This window comes from Anabrus simplex, chromosome 2, assembly GCF_040414725.1.
Source record: "Anabrus simplex isolate iqAnaSimp1 chromosome 2, ASM4041472v1, whole genome shotgun sequence".
Taxonomy (NCBI): Eukaryota; Metazoa; Arthropoda; class Insecta; order Orthoptera; family Tettigoniidae; genus Anabrus; species Anabrus simplex.
Genome location: NC_090266.1, coordinates 287,665,962 through 287,689,644, shown reverse-complemented (window position 1 = coordinate 287,689,644; position 23,683 = coordinate 287,665,962). Strand labels below are relative to the sequence as shown.

Here is a 23,683-nt window from a genome sequence, read left to right as displayed (position 1 = left end):
TTTATTAAGTAAGGGTGGTCGTAATGGTAAGGGCTGGGTATTTTTGAAGTGATGATTTAAGGCTGAATTTTATGCTGGAAGGTGGTGCAGGAGAAGTATAGAGAAATGATGGTGTAGATGGCAAGGAAAGAGGGACAAGGGTGAGGTGGACTCACCCGTAAGAAGTCGGGGTGGGGAAGGGCCCAAGACAAATATACTTAGGCGGGACATGACATGAAAACACTGAGGATGACTACTGGGTGACCCTATCAGAGGAAGTCACATATCCGGAGTATCCGACGGACTTTATGGCATGTCCAAGGGGTACGTTTAGAAATGGAATTGTGAGAGGGAAAACATTGTCATCTGGTTAGATCTTGGGGCCTTCAGGAGGTCTCCACGGGCAGGGCCGGTCGGTTCATCATCAGGAAGGCGGCCTTCTTCTCACCAGGGGTGATGACTCGGCCGGACAGCAGGTTTTTATGTGGTGTTCTTTTCTTTGTATGTATATTAACTATGTCTGTTTGTTTTAAAGTTAGTAGAAGTTTGTGTGTGTGGCTAAAGTTGAACGCTGTTATTTTTCTCATTCAACGGATCAATCTGGTATTTGTTTACTGTGATTTAGAGAAAAATAATAATAATAAAGAATAATAAAGAATAAAGATTAACAATATTAAATGTAGGGAACACTATACGCGTGTGACTGGGAAAAGATTTATTATTTTAGTTAGGATTTACAAGTGATTTAAGAATAATCATTGATATTTAGCAGGTTTATTTGCATGAATTAATATGTAGATCCCATAAATTCTTAGTGTACATGAAGCACATATTTGGGAAGAATAGCGATTTAGCTAAACTTATAATTTCTTCGTAATATTATTATCTGGTAAAGATTTTCATAGTAGTTTGAATATAAACTATATGTTTGCTTCAAGATGATTCAGGTATTATAAATCCCGTATGATAATAGATGATCATTGAATATGTCCCAAACCGAGGTATTTTGCGAATTATATAGATATGCGAGAAGAATTAAATAACCTGTAAGAATGGAGTCTTCTCTGTAAATTAATAGAACGGATTTGAGATGCGGTGGTATGATATGGAAGGGTGAAACTGTAACATGTTGTGTTGTTGGGATGATAATAATAATTATGGCTGTTGTGATATATTGAATTGGGCTGAATATATAGCCAAATAATGAATAATAAGAAGTAATGGCTCTCAAATGAATGCGTACTTGAGAACAAGCCGAGATGATATATATAAAAGAAATAAGGAAATAAAAAAGAAAGAAATGACGAGTTCAATGTGTTTTTGTAGCCACGGAGCTGGTCACATAGCTGTTGTCATGATTGACAGTTTTACTACGTGCGACTTAGTGTCCAGGAAGAATTTGTAGTTCCCAGCAAAGCTTAAGGTTTACCAGCGAGATCCTTTTCATTCGCCAAAGCAGTGTAAATTCCATTCTAATGATACGTTATAAGTAATGGGGACAATTTTCTGATTTTGCGAAGGATAGATCCCTTCCCATGTTTATGCATTAAATTAGCTCGTGATTGGAGTATTAAATTTTTTACCTTGGAAGCTGGAGTACTTGAGTTCGACCCATGTTGGAGCGAAGAATTTAACCAGATACTATGGCTTGGTTAAGCCATAATCTTCGAGATGTATTGTGTGATATATGTTTGATATTTTTCTGTAATGTGTTTATGTGTTTTATTATTTCCCAAAGTGTTCTGTGGTGATGGGTTCGATTCGAGCGTTGGCTGATTTTTCTTTGAATATAATTTGTTAGGTAAACCCAGGATACACGTATGTGTTCAGTGTAAATATATAATTGTCGTGGTCAAATGGACCATGTGTTTGATACGCGGCGATGCAATCTTGTTTTAAAGGAAACGTACTTATGGGAGTGAATACTTTCTACAACCATGATAATTAACCAAATGATTTGAGGTATGCCGAGGACCAACTACAACTATGAATAAACTACAAGGACACGAAAGCATACTATATATATATATATATAATTTTTGCATTATTCTTGACTGTTTTTTGTTCATGTGTTGTAGTATGGCACCATCTCGTGTGATTTTATCTGTATAATAAAATGTTTAGCAAATAATATTTCAACGAAGATTCTTCTCATTTAATAATATTAGCGTATTCCTCTCATATTATAGAGAATCCTACTTTCGTTATATTGTGTGTAGTGCCTATTTTCTTTTTCGAACATTCCATTGCCCGTATGCTTTATGAGTTCAGCCGGTGATGCAATGAAAGTAGGGAGGACGAGTCTTCAAACCTGGTAAGTGACTTCCGGAGGTTCTCATCCAACTATTCCTGCCCTAAATTACCCAGTATGGGTACAATATATCTCAAAACTGAAGATCTTACAGTCGTGATAATTGGCATTAGGAGTATTTATGGTTTTTGGAAAATTCACTTAAGTGGGGAGTGTGAAAGGAAGTGAAAAAATTTAATTCTTTTTATGGAGAAACTTATATCTCAAACACTTAATATTACACACGTGAAAATTTGTATTTTGAATCTTCTTTAAAAATAAGGAAACGCATTTTTGGAAGGGGGAAACAACTTAACCGGCTGGGGTGAAAGAGGAGTTGAATTCTTTTTATGAGGATACTTATATCTCAAAAACTGAAGATGTTACAGACGTGAAAAATAGTATTCGGAATCTCGTTTGAAAATAAAGAAAGAAGCGTTTGTTTTTCTCGGAAAATCGACGTAATAAGTAAATAAGGAGTTGAAATATGTTCATGAGGATACCTTACCTTAAAAACTGAAACTGTTACAGGCGTGAAAGTTGGTATTATGAATTTCCTTTCAAAATAAAGAAACACGTACTTTTTTTTGTTTTCGGATAGTCACTTAAGGCGGAAGTGGGGTGGAAAGAAGTGAAGTAGAAGAAGTTGAATTATTTCTATGAGTATACATTTATCTCAAAAACTTAAAGTGTTACAGGCGTAGCCTACAGACATGAAAACTGGTATTTGGAATCTCCTTTGAAAATAAATGAAAATAATGAGATACTATTTTTTTGTTTTCGGAAAATCCAATTAAGGGGCTGAAAAGAATTGGAAAAGCGGGTGAATTTTTTAAATGAGTACCGGTATATCTACATTATAATGTCAAAAAACATGTTAGAGACAATAAACTCGGTATTTGGAAAGTCCTTTAAAAATACAGGAACATGCACCTTTTTGTTTTCGAAGAAGGCACTTAACCGGGGGGGGGTGAAAGGAAGTGAAAAATAGTTGATTTTTTTATGGGGATACTTATATCTTAAAAAGTGAAGATGTTACAGACGTGAAAATTGGTATTTGGAATCTCCTTTAAAAATAAAGAAACGTGTATTGTTGTTTTCAGAAAATACACTTAGATGGGGGTGGGGGAAGGACTGATCAAGGGGTTGAATTCGTTTTATGGGAATACTTATGCATATCTCAAAAACTGAAGATGTTACAGATGTGGGAATAGGTATTTGGAATCTCCTTTGAAAATAAAGAAACATGTATGTATTTTTTCGACTTGAGAGAAGACTGTTTTTCACATGTACAGTTCTATGACGCATGGACGTCTTAGCGCCAAAAGGTAATACAACAAACATGGTTTACAATGAATCTCTGCGGTAAATGAAACTCAGTTGTTGGGTGAGTTTTTATACTTTAGTAATTTTCAGATAATGTCTTAGTACAAAGCCGAGGAACGATTACTTTGATCAAATTACTAAATCCAGGCGAGCGAAGCCGCGGGTAATTACCAGTCGATATACACTGACTGACAGAGCAAATGCAACACCAAGGAGGAGTGGTTCGAAAGGGATGAAAGTTGGGGAAAAAACAGAGACGGCACGGACGAATAATTGATGTTTATTTCAAACCGATATGCAGGTTACACAATGCGCACGGCATCGACTCAGTAGGATGTAGGACCACCGCGAGCGGCGATGCACGCAGAAACACGTCGAGGTACAGAGTCAATAAGAGTGCGGATGGTGTCCTGAGGGATGGTTCTCCATTCTCTGTCAACCATTTGCCACAGTTGGTCGTCCGTACGAGGCTGGGGCAGAGTTTGCAAACGGCGTCCAATGAGATCCCACACGTGTTCGATTGGTGAGAGATCCGGAGAGTACGCTGGCAACGGAAGCATCTGTACACCTCGTAGAGCCTGTTGGGAGATGCGAGCAGTGTGTGGGCGGGCATTATCCTGCTGAAACAGAGCATTGGGCAGCCCCTGAAGGTACGGGAGTGCCACCGGCCGCAGCACATGCTGCACGTAGCGGTGGGCATTTAACGTGCCTTGAATACGCACTAGAGGTGACGTGGAATCATACGCAATAGCGCCCCAAACCATGATGCCGCGTTGTCTAGCGGTAGGGCGCTCCACAGTTACTGCCGGATTTGACCTTTCTCCACGCCGACGCCACACTCGTCTGCGGTGACTATCACTGACAGAACAGAAGCGTGACTCATCGGAGAACACGACGTTCCGCCATTCCCTCATCCAAGTCGCTCTAGCCCGGCACCATGCCAGGCGTGCACATCTATGCTGTGGAGTCAATGGTAGTCTTCTGAGCGGACGCCGGGAGTGCAGGCCTCCTTCAACCAATCGACGGGAAATTGTTCTGGTCGATATTGGAACAGCCAGGGTGTCTTGCACATGCTGAAGAATGGCGGTTGACGTGGCGTGCGGGGCTGCCACCGCTTGGCGGCGGATGCGCCGATCCTCGCGTGCTGACGTCACTCGGGCTGCGCCTGGACCCCTCGCACGTGCCACATGTCCCTGCGCCAACCATCTTCGCCACAGGCGCTGCACCGTGGACACATCCCTATGGGTATCGGCTGCGATTTGACGAAGCGACCAACCTGCCCTTCTCAGCCCGATCACCATACCCCTCGTAAAGTCGTCTGTCTGCTGGAAATGCCTCCGTTGACGGCGGCCTGGCATTCTTAGCTATACACGTGTCCTGTGGCACACGACAACACGTTCTACAATGACTGTCGGCTGAGAAATCATGGTACGAAGTGGGCCATTCGCCAACGCCGTGTCCCATTTATCGTTCGCTACGTGCGCAGCACAGCGGCGCATTTCACATCATGAGCATACCTCAGTGACGTCAGTCTACCCTGCAATTGGCATAAAGTTCTGACCACTCCTTCTTGGTGTTGCATTTGCTCTGTCAGTCAGTGTACGTTGATAAGGAACCGTTTGAATTACGAAGTTAAAATGTCAAATGATATCCTAGGTTTTAAATAACAGAAGGTTTTAAAAAAAATTAACCCCTCAGAGAGTAAAATGGGGCTTAAGATCCGAAAAAAAATATATTAATTCCTTCTTCCGGAACGGTTTACTGTACGAAGACAAAATTCCAAACAACGGTATATATTTTAAATCCTAAGTGTGAAATAGGAAATATTTTTAAACATTCCACAGCTAAAGTGTCAAATGAAGTTAACACCGTAAACTAAAGTACTCATCCCTCCAAAACCGTTTCGCGAACAAAGTTGTAACTTTACGAGAAGGGTCTTCTTTTATGTCCTAGGTGTAAAATTCCGTATACTTCAAAATATTTCTCCACTAAGAGGTTTAGACGGTAGCTGACTCTCAGGAATACAATATCCATTCTTCCAAAATCGTTTCAGGCACGAACATAACTTTTTTTATGAAGGGTTGTCTTCTATATCCTAGATGTTAATAAATATGTCAAAACATTCGCCCCTTAAAACAGTATTCATTCTTCCATTACTGTTCGACGTACAAAATCAAAATTTCACAGGTTGGTCGCTTTTACGTCCTAGATGATAAATCAGATATGGTTTAAAACATTCAAATTCTTCCGTACGAGGTTCAAGTGAGCGGTAGATTACAAAATAAATAATCTTATTATTATTATTCGTCTACTGCAGCTTTTCCCACATCTGTGGGGTCGCGGGTGCGAATTGTGTCCACATTTGGATTTGGCCTTGTTTTACGGCCAGATGCCCTTCCTGACGCCAAACTTATATGGAAGGATGTAATCACTATTGCGTGTTTCTGTGGTGGTTGGTAGTGAAGTGTGTTGTCTGAATATGAAGAGGAAAGTGTTGGAACAAACAAAAACACCCAGTCCCCGAACCAGAAGAATTAATCAAACACGATTAAAATCTCCGACCAGGCCGGGAATCGTCCCCGGGACACTCTGAACCGAAGGCCTCAACGCTGACCATTCAGCCAATGAGACGGACTATAAAATACATAATCATTCCCCCAAAACCGTTTGACGTACGAACTGAGGACGTATTTTACAGGCTCAGCTGACAAGTGGACTCTGCGAAATGTAAAACTTTGAATAATAACTTTCATTTTAAAGCCGTGGCGAAGCACGTGTACCGTATCTTGCTAGTTATATACAAAATTATAACAACTTTTTACAGTGAGACTGATATTTATTAATACTCTTCAAAATAAAATACCTTTCATTAATATGTGCTTGCATTTAATTATTTCCGCATATTACCATTCGGTGACTGATCACGATACGGGCCAGATAGTTTTTAATAAACATATAGAAATATTGTCATGTTATCGAGCCGCTGTCCGCCTCTGTGGTGTAGTGGTTAGCGTGATTAGCTGCCACCCCCGGAGGTCCGGGTTCGATTCCCGGCTCTGCCACGAAATTTGAAAAGTGGCACGAGGGCTGGAACGGGGTCCACTCAGCCTCGGGAAGTCAACTGAGTAGAGGTGGGTTCGATTCCCACCTCAGCCATCCTCGAAGTGGTTTTCCGTGGTTTCCCACTTCTCCTCCAGGCGAATGCCGGGATGGTACCTAACTTAAGGCCACGGCCGCTTCCTTCCCTCATCCTTGCCTATCCCTTCCAATCTTCCCATCCCCCTACAAGGCCCCTGTTCACCATAGCAGGTGAGGCCGCCTGGGCGAGGTACTGGTCATTCTCCCCAGTTCTATCCCCCGACCAAGAGTCTGAAGCTCCAGGACACTGCCCTTGAGGCGGTAGAGGTGGGATCCCTCGCTGAGTCCGAGGGAAAAGCCGACCCTGGAGGGTAAACAGGTGATGATGATGATGATGATCGAGCCGCTACAAGATTTTTTAAAACATGTATCAAACCATTAAACGTCTTTTATAATAATTATATTCTAAAAAATTGGTTTCCTCCATTATTTAACAAGTGTCAGAACTGTTTGTCTCACGCTGTACGCTGGCGATATAGTGTAAGCAGAGTACTAGACCGCTGTGATTTCACCTTTCCACTTAACCCGCGGAGTTGTAAATGGTACTGCTCGAAAAATGAACATGTTATTCGATTAAATATATTGCAGTCCGCCTCTGTGGTGTACTGATTAGCGTGATTAGCTGCCACCCCCGGAGGACCAGGTTCAATTCCCGCCTATGGCCACGAAATTTCAAAAGTGGTACGAGGACTGGAACAGAATCCACTAGGCCTCGGAAGGTCAACTGGGTAGAGGGGGGTTCGATTCCCTCCTCAGCCATCCTCGAAGTGGTTTTCCGTGGTTTTCTACTTCTCCTCTAGGCAAATGCCGGGATTGTACCTAACTTAAGGCCACGGCCACTTCCTTCCCTCTTCCGCGTCTATCCCTTCCAAACTTCCAATCCCCCGCAAGACCCCTGTTCAGCATAGCAGGTGAGGTCGCCTGGGCGAGGTACTGGTCATCCTTCCCAGTTGTATCCCCCGAACCAGGGTCTGAAGCTCCAGGACACTGCCCTTGAGGCGGTAGAGGTGGGATCCCTCGCTGAGTCCGAGGGAAAACCAACCCTGGAGTCCAAACACATTAAGAAAGAGAGAAGGAAGCAAGGTATTGCATAATTAAAAACTGAGCGGTTTTATTTGCTGATGGTGGTGGTTATATCTTTAAGAGGAAGTTAAACTGTGCAACGTACGCCCATGTAGCGTAACTGTTTGTGATACTAGCTGCCGTCATCGGAGACCCTGGTTCGATTCTCGGCACTGCCAGAGATTTAATTGTTGCAGGAAGGCTGGTATGAGGTTAAAATGACACACGTAGCTCACCTCCATTGGGGGTGTGTCTGAAAAGAGCTCTACCACATCGGGACGAGGACATAAGTTTTGTATGGCTGCATGGCTAAAAGGTTAGCATACTGGCGTTTGATCCAAACAGTCATGGGTTCAATTCCCCGCCGGGTCGGGGATCTTAATTGGTTAATTCTTCTGATTCGGAAATTGGTTGTTTGTTACGTTTTCAGCATTAGAATTCAACTTAGGTAAGGACCCATCCTCACATACGCGCAGGTCGCCTGTACGACGTCATCTCGAGAGACCTGCACCAGGCCTCTCCGGAAGCCATACGCCATTATTATTATTATTATTATTATTATTATTATTATTATTATTATTATTATTATTATTGCTTTGCTAGTGGTTTTACGTCGCACCGACACAGATAGGTCTTATGACGACGATGGGACAGGAAAAACCTAGGAGTTGGAAGGAAGCGGCCGTGGCCTTAATTAAGGTACAGCCCCAGCATTTGCCTGGTGTGAAAATGGGGAAAACACGGAAAACCATCTTCAGGGTTGCCGACAGTAGGATTCGAACCCACTATCTCCCGGATGCAAGCTCACAGCCACGCGCCTCTACCCGCACGGGCAACTCGTCCGGTATTATTATTATTATTATTATTATTATTATTATTATTATTATTATTATTATTAGGAAACCAACCTTGATTAACACTAATCAGAGGGAATGTGGAAGATACCTGACCTTCGAAGAATGAAGAAGAAAGAGATAGTCCACAAAGGGGATTGGGGGGCGGGGGTGAAAATGAAACAGTACCTAGGCCTTACAAACGTAAGAACGTCGGTCGGAAGAGAACAGATGTTGACCAAGAGTGGTCGGAGAGGAAAAATGAGCGCGAGGAGCCTAACACAAGTGGAAGCAATGCCAGACACAGCTAGAGGAACCATGGTTGACAACCCACGCACCCAAATTGAGAGGACACCGTGGTTGTATTATATTACCGTTATCCACAGGGATTTTATTGCTCCTGTAGATTCTGTTTTTGGAGGCATCCCGCCCAAAAAAATTCGTGACCCCCTAAAAATACATCCTGGGTACGGCCTTGGAAGTAACTGTTTATTTATTTATTTATTTACTAGCAAGATACCCGTGCTTCGCTACGGTTTTATACTGAAATTTATAATTAAATGCTTAACGTTTTATATATAATCCTCCGAAATTCGCTATCTGACTCGTTTTCTGAGAGAATCCGCCAAAATTCGCGATCTGACTCGTTTTCTGGGAGATTACGGCAAAGTTCCTCACATTTTTCAATCTTTCTGTCCAGCAATCAATTTCGTACTTCCCGAGGTAGGTCCAGGTATTCCACGCGGTCATTTCGGTCCCTAAATATTTGCCATCTTTTTCTATAAGCATTTTTAGTATGGATCAAATCCTGAAGGAGATCCGGCGTGGTGTCGTCTTGGGTGCCTTGGCGGCATTGAACCCGCTGCTTGACTGTATTCGTAGTCATTACCAGGCCAGGACCCGTTTCCAGCGCGGTCCGCACAATTTGACGACGGTCTAGAACATTATTATTATTATGATGATGATTATTATTATTATTATTATTATTATTATTATTATTATTATTATTATTATTATTATTATTATTAAATTTATTATTATTATTATTATTATCACTAGATGTTCTGGACCCCAGAGCAAGATGCAAGACCGCTACTTGGCGGTAAATTACATCTGCTACCATTGTCATTGTTGACAATGTGACCAACACCATTGTCGCGCGTCGGCCATTGTGCGGGATTTCTGGCGATACAAATGACATACTTCCGTGCATTATTGAGCTTATTAAAGAGGTGAATAATTTGACGGTCAATCTCATTCCTATCGTTTATTTCAAATGTGTTTAAATTTTTATTTATATGCCAGGAGAGTCTACTGTAATCTAAGAATGTTCTCCGAAGGAAAAGATGGCTGTTGAAATCGAACCCAGGAAAGATTAAAAATGATCGGTTTATGATCAGAATAAGTACATCGAAAATCTACAGCCTGTTTCCAGTCATTCGACAGGGTCAGGAATGGAATGAATAAAGCCCCATCTAGCGGCGACAATAGGAATTGTGCCGGCTGCCGAAGCACTCCTCTGGGGCAATGAGCGATGAATGACAAATGAAATTAAATATTGGACAGTGTTGCTGGAATGAATGATGACAGGGAAAACCGGAGTATCCGGAGAAAATCCTGTCCCGCCTCCGATTTGTCCAGCACGAATATCACACGGAGTGATCGGGATTTGAACCACGGAACCTAGCTGTGAGAGGCCGGCGCGCTGCCGAGTGAGCAACGGAAGCTCCTTATAAGTACATTATGAACAGTAAAATCAATTGGTCTCAGCTCCTTTTACACACCACCGCCGTTAAGTTTATTTACCCCCCCCCCCCAAAGAAAAATTAAAAGAAGGCGTGTTTCTTTATGTTTAAAGGAGATTCCAAACACCAATGTTCACGTCTATTACCTTCAGTTTTGAGATATAAGTATCCATATAAAAATAATTCACCTTTTTTCACTTCCTTTCACGCCCCACCCCCTGCAGGTGAATTTTCCGGCAAAAAATACTCGTTTCTTTAATAGTAAATGATCTTCTAAATACCAATTATCACGACTCTTAAATTCTTCAGTTTTGATTTGTGTGTCCTCGTGAAAGGAATTCAACTCCTTTTCACTCCCGCCGCCCAAGATGGTTTCCCCTTCAAAACGCGTTTTTCATTGTTTTTAAAGGAGAGCCATATACCAATTTTCACGTCTGTAACAACTTTAGTTTTTATTGGATGTATGTATTCTCATACAATTAAGTCAATTAATTTTTCAATTCCTTCAACCGCCCCCCCCCCCTCTTTATTGGATTTTCCGAAAATACGTGTTTCTTTACTTTTTTTAAAGCAGATTCCAAATATCAAATTTCACGTCTGTAACATCTTCATTTTTGAGATATCAGTAGCCTAATTAAAAGAAATCGACACCATTTTCAGTTACTTTTACACACCCCCGCCTTCCACCCAAGTGGTATTTCCGAAAACTAAAAATACACGTTTCTTTGTTTTTAATAGGGATAAAAATACCATTTTCACTTCTGTGACATGTTATGTTTTTTGATATATACTGTACAAATTCTCATTTTAAAATTTCACCCGCATCCGGGAGATAGTAGGTTCGAATCCCACTATCGGCAGCCCTGAAGATGGTTTTCCGTGGTTTCCCATTTTCACACCAGGCAAATGCTGGGGCTGTACCTTAATTAAGGCCACGGCCGCTTCCTTTCAACTCCTAGGCCTTTCCTCTCCCATCGTCGCCATAAGACCTATCTGTGTCGGTGCGACGTAAAGCCCCTAGCAAAAAAAAAAAATTTCACCCCTTTTTATTTCCCCTTAAGGGGAGTTTCCAAAAACAAATCACCTATGTTTCCTTACATTTACAGGAAATTACAAATACCCACTTTTTACGTCTGTAACATTTTACCTTTCTCAGATATTCTGTAGATATAGTCTTTCAAAAAATTCACCCCAATTTGTCATTCCATTTTAACCGCCATTAATTGGATTTTCCAAAAACAAAAAATACATGTTTCTTTATTTTTAAAGGAGATCCCATATACAAATTTTCAGTTCTGTAATACCTTCAGTTTCTGAGATATATGTATCCTCATAAAGGGATTCAACCCATTTACACCCCTCCTATTGGGATCTACAGAAAACAAAAAATACGTGTTCCTTTATTTTTAAAGGAGATTCTAAATACCAATTTTTACATGTGTACTCTTTTCAGGTTTTAAGATGTAGACACACTCATTTTAAAAATTCACCCCCCTTTTCAACCCCCATTATTTGGATTTTCCAAAAACGAAAAAATACTTGTTTCTTTATTTTTAAAGTAGATCCCAAATACCAATTTTCAGGCCTGTAATATCTTCAGGTTCTGAAATATAAGTAGCCTCATTAAAGGCATTCAACCCCTTTTTCTCCCTTTTCCACCCTTCCCATTGGGATTTTCCGAAAACAAAAAATATGTGTTTCTTTATTTTTAAAGGAGATTCTAAATACTAATTTTTACATCTATAAACTTTAAAAGTTCTGAGATATAGATACACTCATTTTAAAAATTCACCCCCTTTTCACCCCCCACATTAATTGGATTTTCCAAAAGCAAAAAAATATTTCTTTATTTTTAAAAGAGATCCCAAATACCTATTTTCAGGTCTGAAATATGTTCAGTTTCTGAGATATAAGTATTCTCATTAAGGGCATTCAACCCCTTTTTCACCCCTCCTATTGGGATTTCCTGAAAACAGAAAAATACATGTTTCTTTATTTTTATAGGAGATTCAAAATACCAATTTTTACATCTATAAACTTTAAAAGTTATGAGATATAGATATGCACATTTTAAAAATTCACCCTATTTTCACCCCCCCCCCCCATTAATTGGATTTTCCAAAAACAAAAAATACGTGCTTCTTTATTTTTAAAGGAGATTCCAAACACCAGTTTTCAGGTCTGTAATATCGTCAGTTTCTGAGATATAAGTATCCTCATTAAAGGCATTCAATCCATTTTTCACCCCTTTTCACACCTCCTATTGGGATTTTCCGAAAACAAAAGATACGTCTTTCTTTATTTTTAATGAAGATTCTAAATACCAATTTTTACATCTGTAAACTTTAAAAGTTATTAGATATAGGTGCACTCATTTTCAAAATTCACCCCCCTTTTCACCCCCATTAATCGGATTTTCCAATAACAAAAAATACGTGTTTCTTTATTTTTAAAAGAGATCAAAAGTACCAATTTTCAGGTCTGTAATATCTTTAGTTTCTGAGATATAAGTATCCTCATTAAAGGCATTCAGTCCATTTATCACCTCTTTTGACCCCTCCTATTAGGATTTTCCGAAAACAAGAAATACGTGTTTCTTTATTTTTAATGAAGATTCTAAATACCTATTTTTACATCTGTAAACTTTAAAAGTTTTGAGATATAGATTAACTGTTTTCAAAAATTCACCCCCCCCTTTTCACCCTCCCATTAATTGGATTTTCCAAAAACAAAAAATACGTGTTTCTTTATTTTTAAAAGAGATCAAAAGTACCAATTTTCATGTCTGTAATATCTTCAGTTTCTGAGATATAAGTACCGGTATCCTGATTAAAGGCATTCAACCCCTATTTCACCGTTTTTCACCCCTCCTATTGGGATTTTCTGAAAACAAAAAAATACGTTTTTCCTTATTTTTAAAGGAGATTCTAAATACCAATTTTTACATCTGTAAACTTTCAAAGTTTTGAGATATAGATACACTCATTTTAAAATTTCAACCCCCTTCCCCCCCCCCCTTAGCAAAGGAATATCCAAAAATCCTCTCTTAGCGAGCACCTACATCTTAATATGAATCTATGCCCAAAATTTCATTTCTTTATGTCCAGTAGTTTTGGCTCGGCGATGATGAATCAGTCAGTCAGTCAGTCAGTCAGTCAGTCAGTCAGTCAGGACAAGTTATTTTATATGTATAGATTTATTTATTTATTTATTTATTTATTTATTTATTTATTTATTTATTTATTTATTTATTTATTTATTTATATTTGTCCGGTTCCTTGGCTGAATGGTCAGCGCACTGGCCTTTAATTCAAGAGGGCCCCACGTTCGATTTCTGGCCGAGCCCGTGATTTTAACTACGTATAGTATATTTCTTTGGCACAGGCACTGAGTATTCGTGTTCGTCTTACTATACAGCTCTTCACATAAGCTAAACAACACACCACACTATCAACCACCACAGAAACACGCAATAATGAATACATCCCTCCACATAGAGTTTGCGTCAGGAAGGGCACCCGGCTGTGAGAAAGAGCCCAATCCACAGCAGCCCTGGTCTAGAAAATCAAGAATAGCGGTCTTGAGGATTCATCGTGCCGACCACACGACACCTCGTATTCTACAGGCCCTCGAGTTCAGCAGCAGTCACTGTTGCGCCGTAGGGTTTGGTTTATTTATTTATTTATTTATTTATTTATTTATTTATTTATTTATTTATTTATTTATTTATTTATTTATTTATTTATTTATTTCCAGAGAAACAGATTATTGTTACGTTTAAAGTATCGGGCAGAGGAGAATAAAGAGTGCCGTGAATAGGTCACTATGAGGCCAAAAAGAGAAAAGTACAGACCGCAAACAAGGAAAGAGTGAGTTCTAGTGTAATTCCAAGGATCTCAAAGCCACCTTGTACAATACGAGATACAAAGGTTTTCATCTGGGCAACAATGAAGATGTCAGCAACTTGACACTGTACGATTCATATCGGTTCATGAAATCAGTCAAGATTTGCTGTTCGCCTATCGACAAAACTGAATATAATAATTAGTGTCCTTTGTTTAATGACACTCAAATTGCTATAGATTTTAAAAGACGCCAGGGTTTCGGAATTCTGTCCTACAGGAATACTTGGAAGCCAATGACACGAATTTGTAACATTTAAGCACCTTCAAAGGCCATTGATCTTACCTGGAATCGAAACCTCTATGTTAGAAACCGACTGCTCCACTGAGGTCGGTAGGAGTTCAGCGATAAGGTTATTTAACAGCATCTCCTTGAACAGAAGTGACCCAGTATTGACAAGAAGCAAGTGTTCTGGTAAGAAGTGGGGTGAGAGTACTTGACATGAGCCCATTGATAGTGAGCTCCTAGATGATAACAAGAGCCACTGAGTGGAGACCTGAACCATGGATCGTAACTCTCAAGAGGATGTCAGTTTAACTAACAGCGCAGTGCTTACAGAATTAGCTCGTTATTTTGAAACGAAGCAGTCTGATAAGGTAATGAAAAAACTACACCATTACAGTCAGTATTGATGAATTTAAGGTTCTGTGATATATCTGAGCGCTTGTATATATTTTTAGAGGAAATTATTCCTTGTATTCCTGGAAGAGGCACGCCTTCTTATTGATCCACAGGTCCCCCAACACAGGGCGCACTTGCGTGGGTGCGGAAGATGGAGAGGACGTAATACGGAATCACACATGACAATATGCTAAGTCTTACCAGCAGTCGTTCAATTTTAGGATGTATAGACTATATTTTATTATTAATATTTCAAGGCCAATGTAAGAAAATTGAGATAGAGTTAAAGAGTGAGAAGTTTACACTGCTTATGAAGCATTCAGCTGAAAAATCTGCAGATGCTGGGTTCAAACCAGAGTCACACAATTAAAACGAATATACATCCTGTTACTTGTAGGATTGTTTGAACCACGCCCTTCAAGATATGACATCCCTGGACTTGCGCTTAGCATGTGGCTTGATTTCGTAGCCGACATCCACCCCTAGAGTAAGGTCGAACCTGCGGCCACCTGATGTAATAAACTGAACCACGCGAACGATTTATTAAAGCAAAACTCTCCTTTTTGAAGTTGTTCTATCCAAAGTTTTGGCCACGTATATTCGCGTGCGGGCCCAGCTCCGCTCCACTGACAACTATTGATTTACAGCTAGTCCCGGCACCCACATGCTGCTCCCGGAGAACACTCATACAATGATAAGAATTAAAATGTTTACTCTAAACAAACTTTCTATCACATATCGCTCTTCCCCAGGTAATACTGAGTGGCCATCCCTGATAAATAAAAGAAACAGACATGTGTTATTACAGCTAGTAAGGAATTAATTAAGCGAATATCAAAAAGCCACCAAAGATAGTTCTTCCTCAATAACGATAGTGAGTTACCACAACGCAGACAGAACATCAGCTATCCTAACAAGCCGACATTTTACTTACAGTACGTGCCAAGGAAATAAGAAAAAATGTCAAGCTCTTTAAATACCAGTACATGTGTAGGCCTACTTTGAGGGTTGAAATTTCCTGAGAAGTTTCAGGGCCAATAGTCCCCTCCTCTCCCAAAACAGGCGCTGTTCCATTTTCAAAATTTGACAGTTCGCGGGCGAAAGAATACGTTCGTAAATAGCGGATACTAGGAGACTAACGACTCCACAATATTGATCAGGACATATCATCCCTCCCAGCACATATGATAGTAACACTGACCTGTAAAAGAGGTTTTCGATGCTTCCTACGATAGCAGAACTTATATAGCGGCACGATGACCTCTTCACATTATTTTGTTCCATCGTTGTAAATTGAAGGTGACAGGACCAGGAAAATAAAAAGTTCCCGCACTGCTTTGGACGTCACTGCGAATGTAACCAGCGGTTCGAAATGAAAAGAGCACACTCCGTCAACGCACGCCACACCACGAGAACAGCTGTTCGCGCACTGTGGGGTAAGTGAGCACGACTCCGCGTCATGTTTAGAGTAGTGGAACACCAACGCACTCTGTTCGCGGCACCACGAACCAGTCATCAAAGAAGCCTATATCTGCTTACGTTTTCACAGGAGTGTGGTTTAACTCTCCCGCACCTCCTCAGGAGCACGTCTCGATTACAATGCTATATAAAATTACCTTCAAGCTACGCCATGGTCTAATGGTTAACACAGTGGATTCCCGCCCGGTTAGTCCGCTTTACATTCCCGGCTGTCACAAATTTAGGATTGGTTTCCCGCTTCAACCCCACATCAATATCCTAATGGTTTCTGTCATAGAGACTTTTAAAAAAAAATATGTATACAATTGACTTTACGTCGCACCGACACAGATAGGTCGTATGGCGACGATGGGAGAGAAAAGGACTAAGAGTGGGGAGGAAACGGCCGTGGCGTTAATTAAGGTACAGCACCGCATTTGCCTGATGTGAAAACGGGAAACCGTGGAAGACCCTCTTCAGGGCTGCCAACAATGGGGTTCGAACCTGCTATCTCCCGAATGCAAGCTCGCAGCTGCGCGCCCCTAACCGCACGATCAACTCGCTTGGTTCTTTGTTCTCAGTCTTGTTCTAAATGAAATCACTTCCAACATCACAGTCACAGCCTCTCGGTGCAGATCGTGCAGGTGTAAGCAGGAGATTATGGGTTCGCAGCTCATCGTTGGCAGCCCAGAAGATACATTACCATGGTTCCCTATTTTAATACAAAACTCTACCTTACTTATGGCAATTCGTTGTCGTTCCCTACAACTGGGGCAGCTAGAAAACGAATCTAGCATTTGCTAGTGGCGTTACCAAGCGGATGAAGTAAATAAACCCGGCACACACTAACCCTTGTTCGTTATTACAGTATAGTTCTCAAAGTGTGGAACTGAATTAGGCGTACATTTTAAGACGTGACCAAATAATAATAATAATAATAATAATAATAATAATAATAATAATAATAATAATAATAATAATAATAATAATAATAATAATAATAATAATAATTTTTAATATCGTGTGGCTATTTCTAGCCGAGTGCAGGCCTTGCAAGGCAGACCCTCCGATGAGGGTGGGCGGCATCTGCCATATGTAGTTAACTGCGTGTTTTTGTGGTGGAAATTAGTGTTATGTGTGGTGTGTGAGTTGCAGGGATGTTGATGACATCAGAAAGACACAGCCCCAGAGCCACTGGAATTAAACAATGAAGGTTAAAATCGCCGACCCAGCCGGGAATCGAACCCGGGCAACCGAAGGCAAGTACGCTGACCATTCAGCCAACGAGTCGGACAATAATAATAATATTAATAATAATAATAATAATAATAATAATAATAATAATAATAATAATAATAATAATTGTACGGGGCCCCGCCCCGTTCATTTAAATCAAGCGCCTGAAAGAACGCTATCTGCCATCCTAAAGTTGCAACAACTAATACAACAAGTTTGGACTCTTCCCTACAGATGTCTCTACCAAAAAACTTATGTTATGCCCTCTGGTGTGAAGAAGGACTATTAAGACTGCAAAGTAATTTGTTATTTTAAGGATTACTAAACTGAATTGATAATTTCTTGTTTTTGGTGTGTTAAAGTGTGCAACACGTCTATCCCTTCCAGCCAACTTTGGGCAAATAGAAAATTTTGTATATTTATTTTTCAGCCAATTACATCTGTCTTATATCTATTTAATTACTCAGCAAGAATTGGGGGTGTGTCGGGCCTTACACCCAGAGATCTCTAGAACCTTCTTCTCGGGTATAAAAGCTGGTACACTTTTTCAACCAGGTGGTCTTATTCATCGCTCCAGTCTAGCGTGTGTGTTTATAAAGGGGGCGAGGAGCCTCGTCCATCATCGAGCAGTCCATCAGCTCAAGGCAATGGCAGTCCGGATTTTATTAAGTGATAGTCTTTGAAGGCTAGCTCGAGGGGAAGGTTTCCAATCTTTAAAAATATAACTTTAATTTTCTAAATTGTAAATTTCAAACAAGTCAAAGGAACTTAAATATAATCAGGGAATAGAGAGTGCCCTACCCTCTCGTGTTCCCTATCAAATTGAATTGGAGGTGACTATGATTTTGAACCTTTTTCAGTTTGTAATCTTTGTAACTTAAATATTTTCTCCATTTAGTCACCTCGGTAATATAGGCTTAGCCTCTGTAACTTAGGGCCATAAGCCCAAATAGTGTTTTAAACTTTCATTTCGATTTTCAAGGAGCGTAGGTGTCCGCCTTCACGCAACTTTGATTTTGGGCCAGTAACTTTAACTTATTGTTTTTCACAAAGGCCCGGTAGAATGGGTATTCAATGCCCCCGTGAAATTTTATTTCATTCCTTTTGGTCAAAGATGTTAGACTATTGAGCATCTAAGAAGTTGTAAGATGTAGGTTAATCCTTTGATAGGCCTGGAAATTTCTGAAGATAGATCTCGAAGTGTAAATTTTATAGAGCATTGATGCCCTTTCTATGAATGTATTGGTGTTAAGACATGTTGAATTGTGCCTTTGGCAGGCTGTGATGTAGTAATGTTCGGAGAATAGTCTCCTAGAGTCGTACATATTTTGTGGAGCAAGGTGCTCTTGGAATAGGGTATATTTTACACACCTTGTATCCTAGTGGTATAAATGGACTCGGGAGATCCGTCTCCTTGAACTGTTTTTTTTAAGGAGCTGCAGCGCTCATGGACAATGTATAATAGGGAGCTTCAAGCTCAAAGTTGTTAATTGATTCTTATTCGGTTTTCTAAAATTGATACCCAGTCTTATGAACTTCTGTACCTGAACTGTAAAATTCATTTTCTGAAAAGAAACCAAAAGATAGCTGAGAAAGAAAATATAGCTATAAGTTTGAAGTTTTTAATTAATCTTCTGATTGTCCTATTTTGACCCATTCATGTCCGCACCTTCTTTCACCACTGTCCACCACGGTATCTCCGGAATAATAATAATAATAATAATAATAATAATAATAATAATAATAATAATAATAATAATCATGGCGTGTTGTGTCCGAAGAGGCCTGGTGCAGGTCTTTCGAGTTGACTCCATACAGGTGACCTGCGTGTCTGTGAGAATGGGGCCCTATCTATGATGAATTCTGGTGATGAAGGCGGCACACACACACGCAGCCCCCGATCCAGCGGAATTAACCAATGAAAGTTAAAATCTCCGAACCGGCCGTGAATCGAACCCGAGACCCTCTCAACCAAAGGTCAGCACGCTAACCTTTTAGCTATGGAGCCAGACATTCGTCGGGATACGAATCCGTGTCAGTTACGTTCGGAGTCGATCTGTTAAGACCATTGCGCCTTTTCCCCTCTGCAACACTAGAGGATAGGTAGGCTATTACAAACATGAACGGCAGCTATAACAACGGATACGAAATATTTTCGACAAAGTGCTAGAAACACAATGGGAGTACCCCACCCAACAGTGTGGGGATGCGAATAGAAGCATGGACAGAAGTCTGTCAAGAAACTGGCTGAGACGCTTAGCAGGGATCCCTTGCTTTCATCTGCTGCTTGCCCGGCTAAATAGCTATATAAATGGTTTGCGTGCTAGCATTTGGTGACGGGAGTCCCGGGTTCGATTCTCGGCAGGGTTGGGAATTTTAAACACAAAAGGGTAATTCCCCTCTCACGGGGACCGGATGTAAGTGCCGTCTTCATCATTATTTTATCCTCATCACGACGTGCAGGTCGCCTACGGGCATCAAAACAAAAGACCTTGTCCAGGCTTCTCCGGAGGCCACACGACATCTGCTGGTTATCTGTCAGAGTAGTGCACTTAATGCTTTGTCCATAGTGTGGCTTTAAACAACACAAGGTTACGGTGATTCAAGTCAATCAATCAATCAATCAATCAATCAATCAATCAATCATTCAATCAATCAATCAATCAATACCGATCTGCATTTAGGGCAGTCGCCCAGGTGGCAGATTCCCTACCTGTTGTTTTCCTAGCCTCTTCTTAAATGATTTCAAAGAAATGGAAATTTATTGAACATCTCACTTGGTAAGTTATTCCAATCCCTAACTCCCCTTCCTATAAATGAATATTTGCCCCAGTTGGTCCACTTGAATCCCAACTTTATTTTCATATCTCTCCTACTTTTAAAGACACCACTCAAACTTATTCGTCTACTAATGTCATTCCACGCCATCTCTCCGCTGACAGCTCGGAACATACCACTTAGTGGAGCAACTCGTCTCCATTCTCCCAATTCTTACCAGCCCAAACTTTGCAACATTTTTTTTACCGCTACTCATGTGTCGGAAATCACCCAGAACAAATCGAGCTGCTTTTCTTTAGATTTTTTCCCGTTGTTGAATCAAGTAATCCTGGCGGGGGTCCCATACACTGGAACCATACTCTAGTTGGGGTCTTACCAGCGACTTATATACCCTCTCCTATATATCCTTACTACAACCCCTAAACACCCTCATAACCATGTGCCGAGATCTGTATCCTTTATTAACAATCTCATTTATGTGATTACCCCAATGAAGATCTATCCTCACATGAACATCCAGATACTTACAATAGTCCCCAAAAGGAACTTTCACCCCATCAAACGCAGTAATTAAAACGGAGAGGACTTTTCCAATTTGTGAAACTCACGACCTGACTTTTAACCACGTCTATCAACATAACATTGCCTGCTGTCCATCTCACAACATTATCCAGGTCACATTGCAGTTGCTCACAAACGTGTAACTTATTTATTACTCTATACAGAATAGCATCATCTGCAAAAGGCCTTATCTCTGATTCCACTTCTTTATCCGTACCATTTACATATATAAGAAAACATAAAGTTCAAATAATACTCCCTTGAGGAATTCCCCTCATAATTATTACAGGTTCAGATAAAACTTAGCCTAATATAATTCCCTGAGATCTATTTTCTAGAAATATACCAACCCATTCGGTCACTCTTTTGTGTAGTCCAATTGCACTCGTTTCTGGAAGTAGTCTCTCATGATCCACCCTATCAAATGCTTTAGAAAAGTCAATCGCGTTACAGTCAATTTGACCTCCTGAATCCAAAAAATATCTGCTATACCGTGCTGGAATCCTTCAAGATGAGCTTGAGTGGAATACCCTTTCCTAAAACCGAACTGCCTTATATCGAACCAGTTATTGATTTCACAGGCATGTCCAAACTTCTTGATTTAAACAAACACGCAGCAAATAAATCTAGTCAGTTTAGGAAACTTCACAATAAGAAAGAATGCCTTCCCAAAGCCTACATGCAAGGCATGTCAAACTTACTGGCCTGTAATTTTCAGCTTTATGTCTATCACCCTTTCCTTTACACACACGGCTACTATAGCAACTCTCCATTCATTTCGTATAGCTCCTTCAACCAAACATTAATCAAATTACTTCAGATGTGGTACTACATCCCAACCCATTGTCTTTACTATATCCCCAGAAATCTTATCAATTCCAGCCGCTTTTCTAATTTTCAACTTTTGTATCTTATTGTAAATATCATTGTTATAATATGTAAATTTTAATATTTCTTTAACATTAGTCACCTCCTCTATCTGGACATTATCCTTGTAACCAACAATCTTTGCATACTGCTGACTGAATACTTCTGCATTTTGAAGATCCTTGCATACACACTCTCCTTGTTCATTAATGATTCCTGGAATGTCCTTCTTGGAACCTGTTTCTGCCTTAAAATACCTATACATAAAACCCAAACCAAACCCCATGGCACGACAGCCCTTGAAGGGCCTTGGCCTACCAGGCGACCGCTGCTCAGCCTGAAGCCCTACAGATTACGAGGTGTCGTGTGGTCAGCACGACGATTCTTCTCGGCCTTTATTCTTGGCTTTATAGACCGGTGCCGCCATCTCACCGTCAGATAGCTCCTCAATTCTAATCACGTAGGCTGAGTGGACCTCGAACCAGCCCTCAGGTCCAGGTAAAAATCCCTGACCTGGCCAGGAATTGAACCCGGGGCCTCCGGGTAAGAGGCAGGCACGCTACCCCTACACCACGTGGCCAAGTACCTATACATACCCTTCCATTTTTCACTAAAAAGTGTATGAATGCCAATTATGCTTGTCATCATGTTATCGTTAGCTGCCTTCTTTGCTAGATTTAATTTCCTAGTAAGTTCCTTCAATTTCTCCTTACTTCCACAGCCATTTCTAACTCCATTTCTTTCCAGTCTGCACCTCCTTCTTAGGCTATTTATTTCTCTGTTATAATAAGGTGGGCCTTTAGCATTCCTTACTACCTTTAAAGGTACAAACCTGTTTTCACATCTCTCAACAATTGCTTTAAACCCATCCCAGAGTCTGTTTACATGCTTATTTACCGTTTTCCACAAATCATATTTACTTTTTTTAAACCCCCTCATGCTTGCTTTATCTGCCATATGGTACTGCCTAATAGTCCTATTTTTAAGACTTTCTTTTCTATCACATTTATTTTTAACTACGACAAAAACAGCTTCATGATCACTAATACCATCTATTACTTCGGTTTCTCTACAGAACTCATCTGGTTTTACCAGCACCACATACAGGATATTCTTCACTCTAGTTGGTTCCATACCGGGCGAGTTGATCCTGTGGTTAGCGGCGCGCGGCTGTGAGCTTGCATCCGGGAGATAGTGGGTTCGAACCCCACTGTCGGGAGTCCTGGAAATTGTTTTCCGTGGTTTCCCATTTTCACACCGGGCAAATGCTGGGGCTGTGCCTTAATTAAGGCCACGGCCACTTCCTTCCGACTCCTAGACCTTTCCTATCCCATCGTCGCCATATGACCTATCTGTGCCGATGCGACGTAAAACCACTGGCAAAAAAAATCCTAACTCTACGTACCACTGTGGTTTGAGTGAAGGCCATCTGAGCGCAGACCCCAATCTCCTACCCACCCATTAGGATCTCGAAATCTCTCTCCCCTCTCTCCTCCCACACAGCTGAGCCAGGATCGAACCTGAAATGTTTGCGACGGAAGGCGAGCGTCTCAATCGTCTGAGCCATTCAGCCTTGCAGGGTAAGGTAGGTGGTTGCATACAGTTTCTAATTGCTAGATTGTGTGGGCGAAAAAAGCCTTGAATAAATTCCAATTCTCTCCGCAGTGCTCATATGGAGTGTGGGTATATAATGCTGTTGATGGTTATTTGTCCATCGGACTAAAGCCTTGAGCAGACCTCTCGATGCTATTCGACAGGAGAAGGGCATGTGGCACTACCGGGGTTTACCCTCTCCCTTCCTACTATCATATAACATGTCATTCATTCCAACTTATAATCTTCCCTGATGAAGTTGACGTCAGGAAGGGCGTCCGCTTATAAAAAAT

At 40.7% G+C, this 23,683-nt stretch overlaps 1 protein-coding gene across 3 annotated transcripts in view; it reads right to left on the bottom strand.

Annotated features, from left to right (window-relative positions):
* Window positions 1-16,316, bottom strand: part of LOC136864060 (patched domain-containing protein 3) — a 752,635-nt gene extending 736,319 nt beyond the window's left edge. For all 3 annotated transcript variants that reach the window (XM_067140595.2, XM_067140594.2, XM_067140596.2), the window contains exon 1: window positions 16,099-16,316. In XM_067140595.2, coding sequence (XP_066996696.1) covers window positions 16,099-16,181 — 83 coding nt within the window. In that variant the 5' untranslated portion in view covers window positions 16,182-16,316. The remainder of the gene's footprint in view (window positions 1-16,098) is intronic.
* Window positions 16,317-23,683: the final 7,367 nt, after the last annotated feature.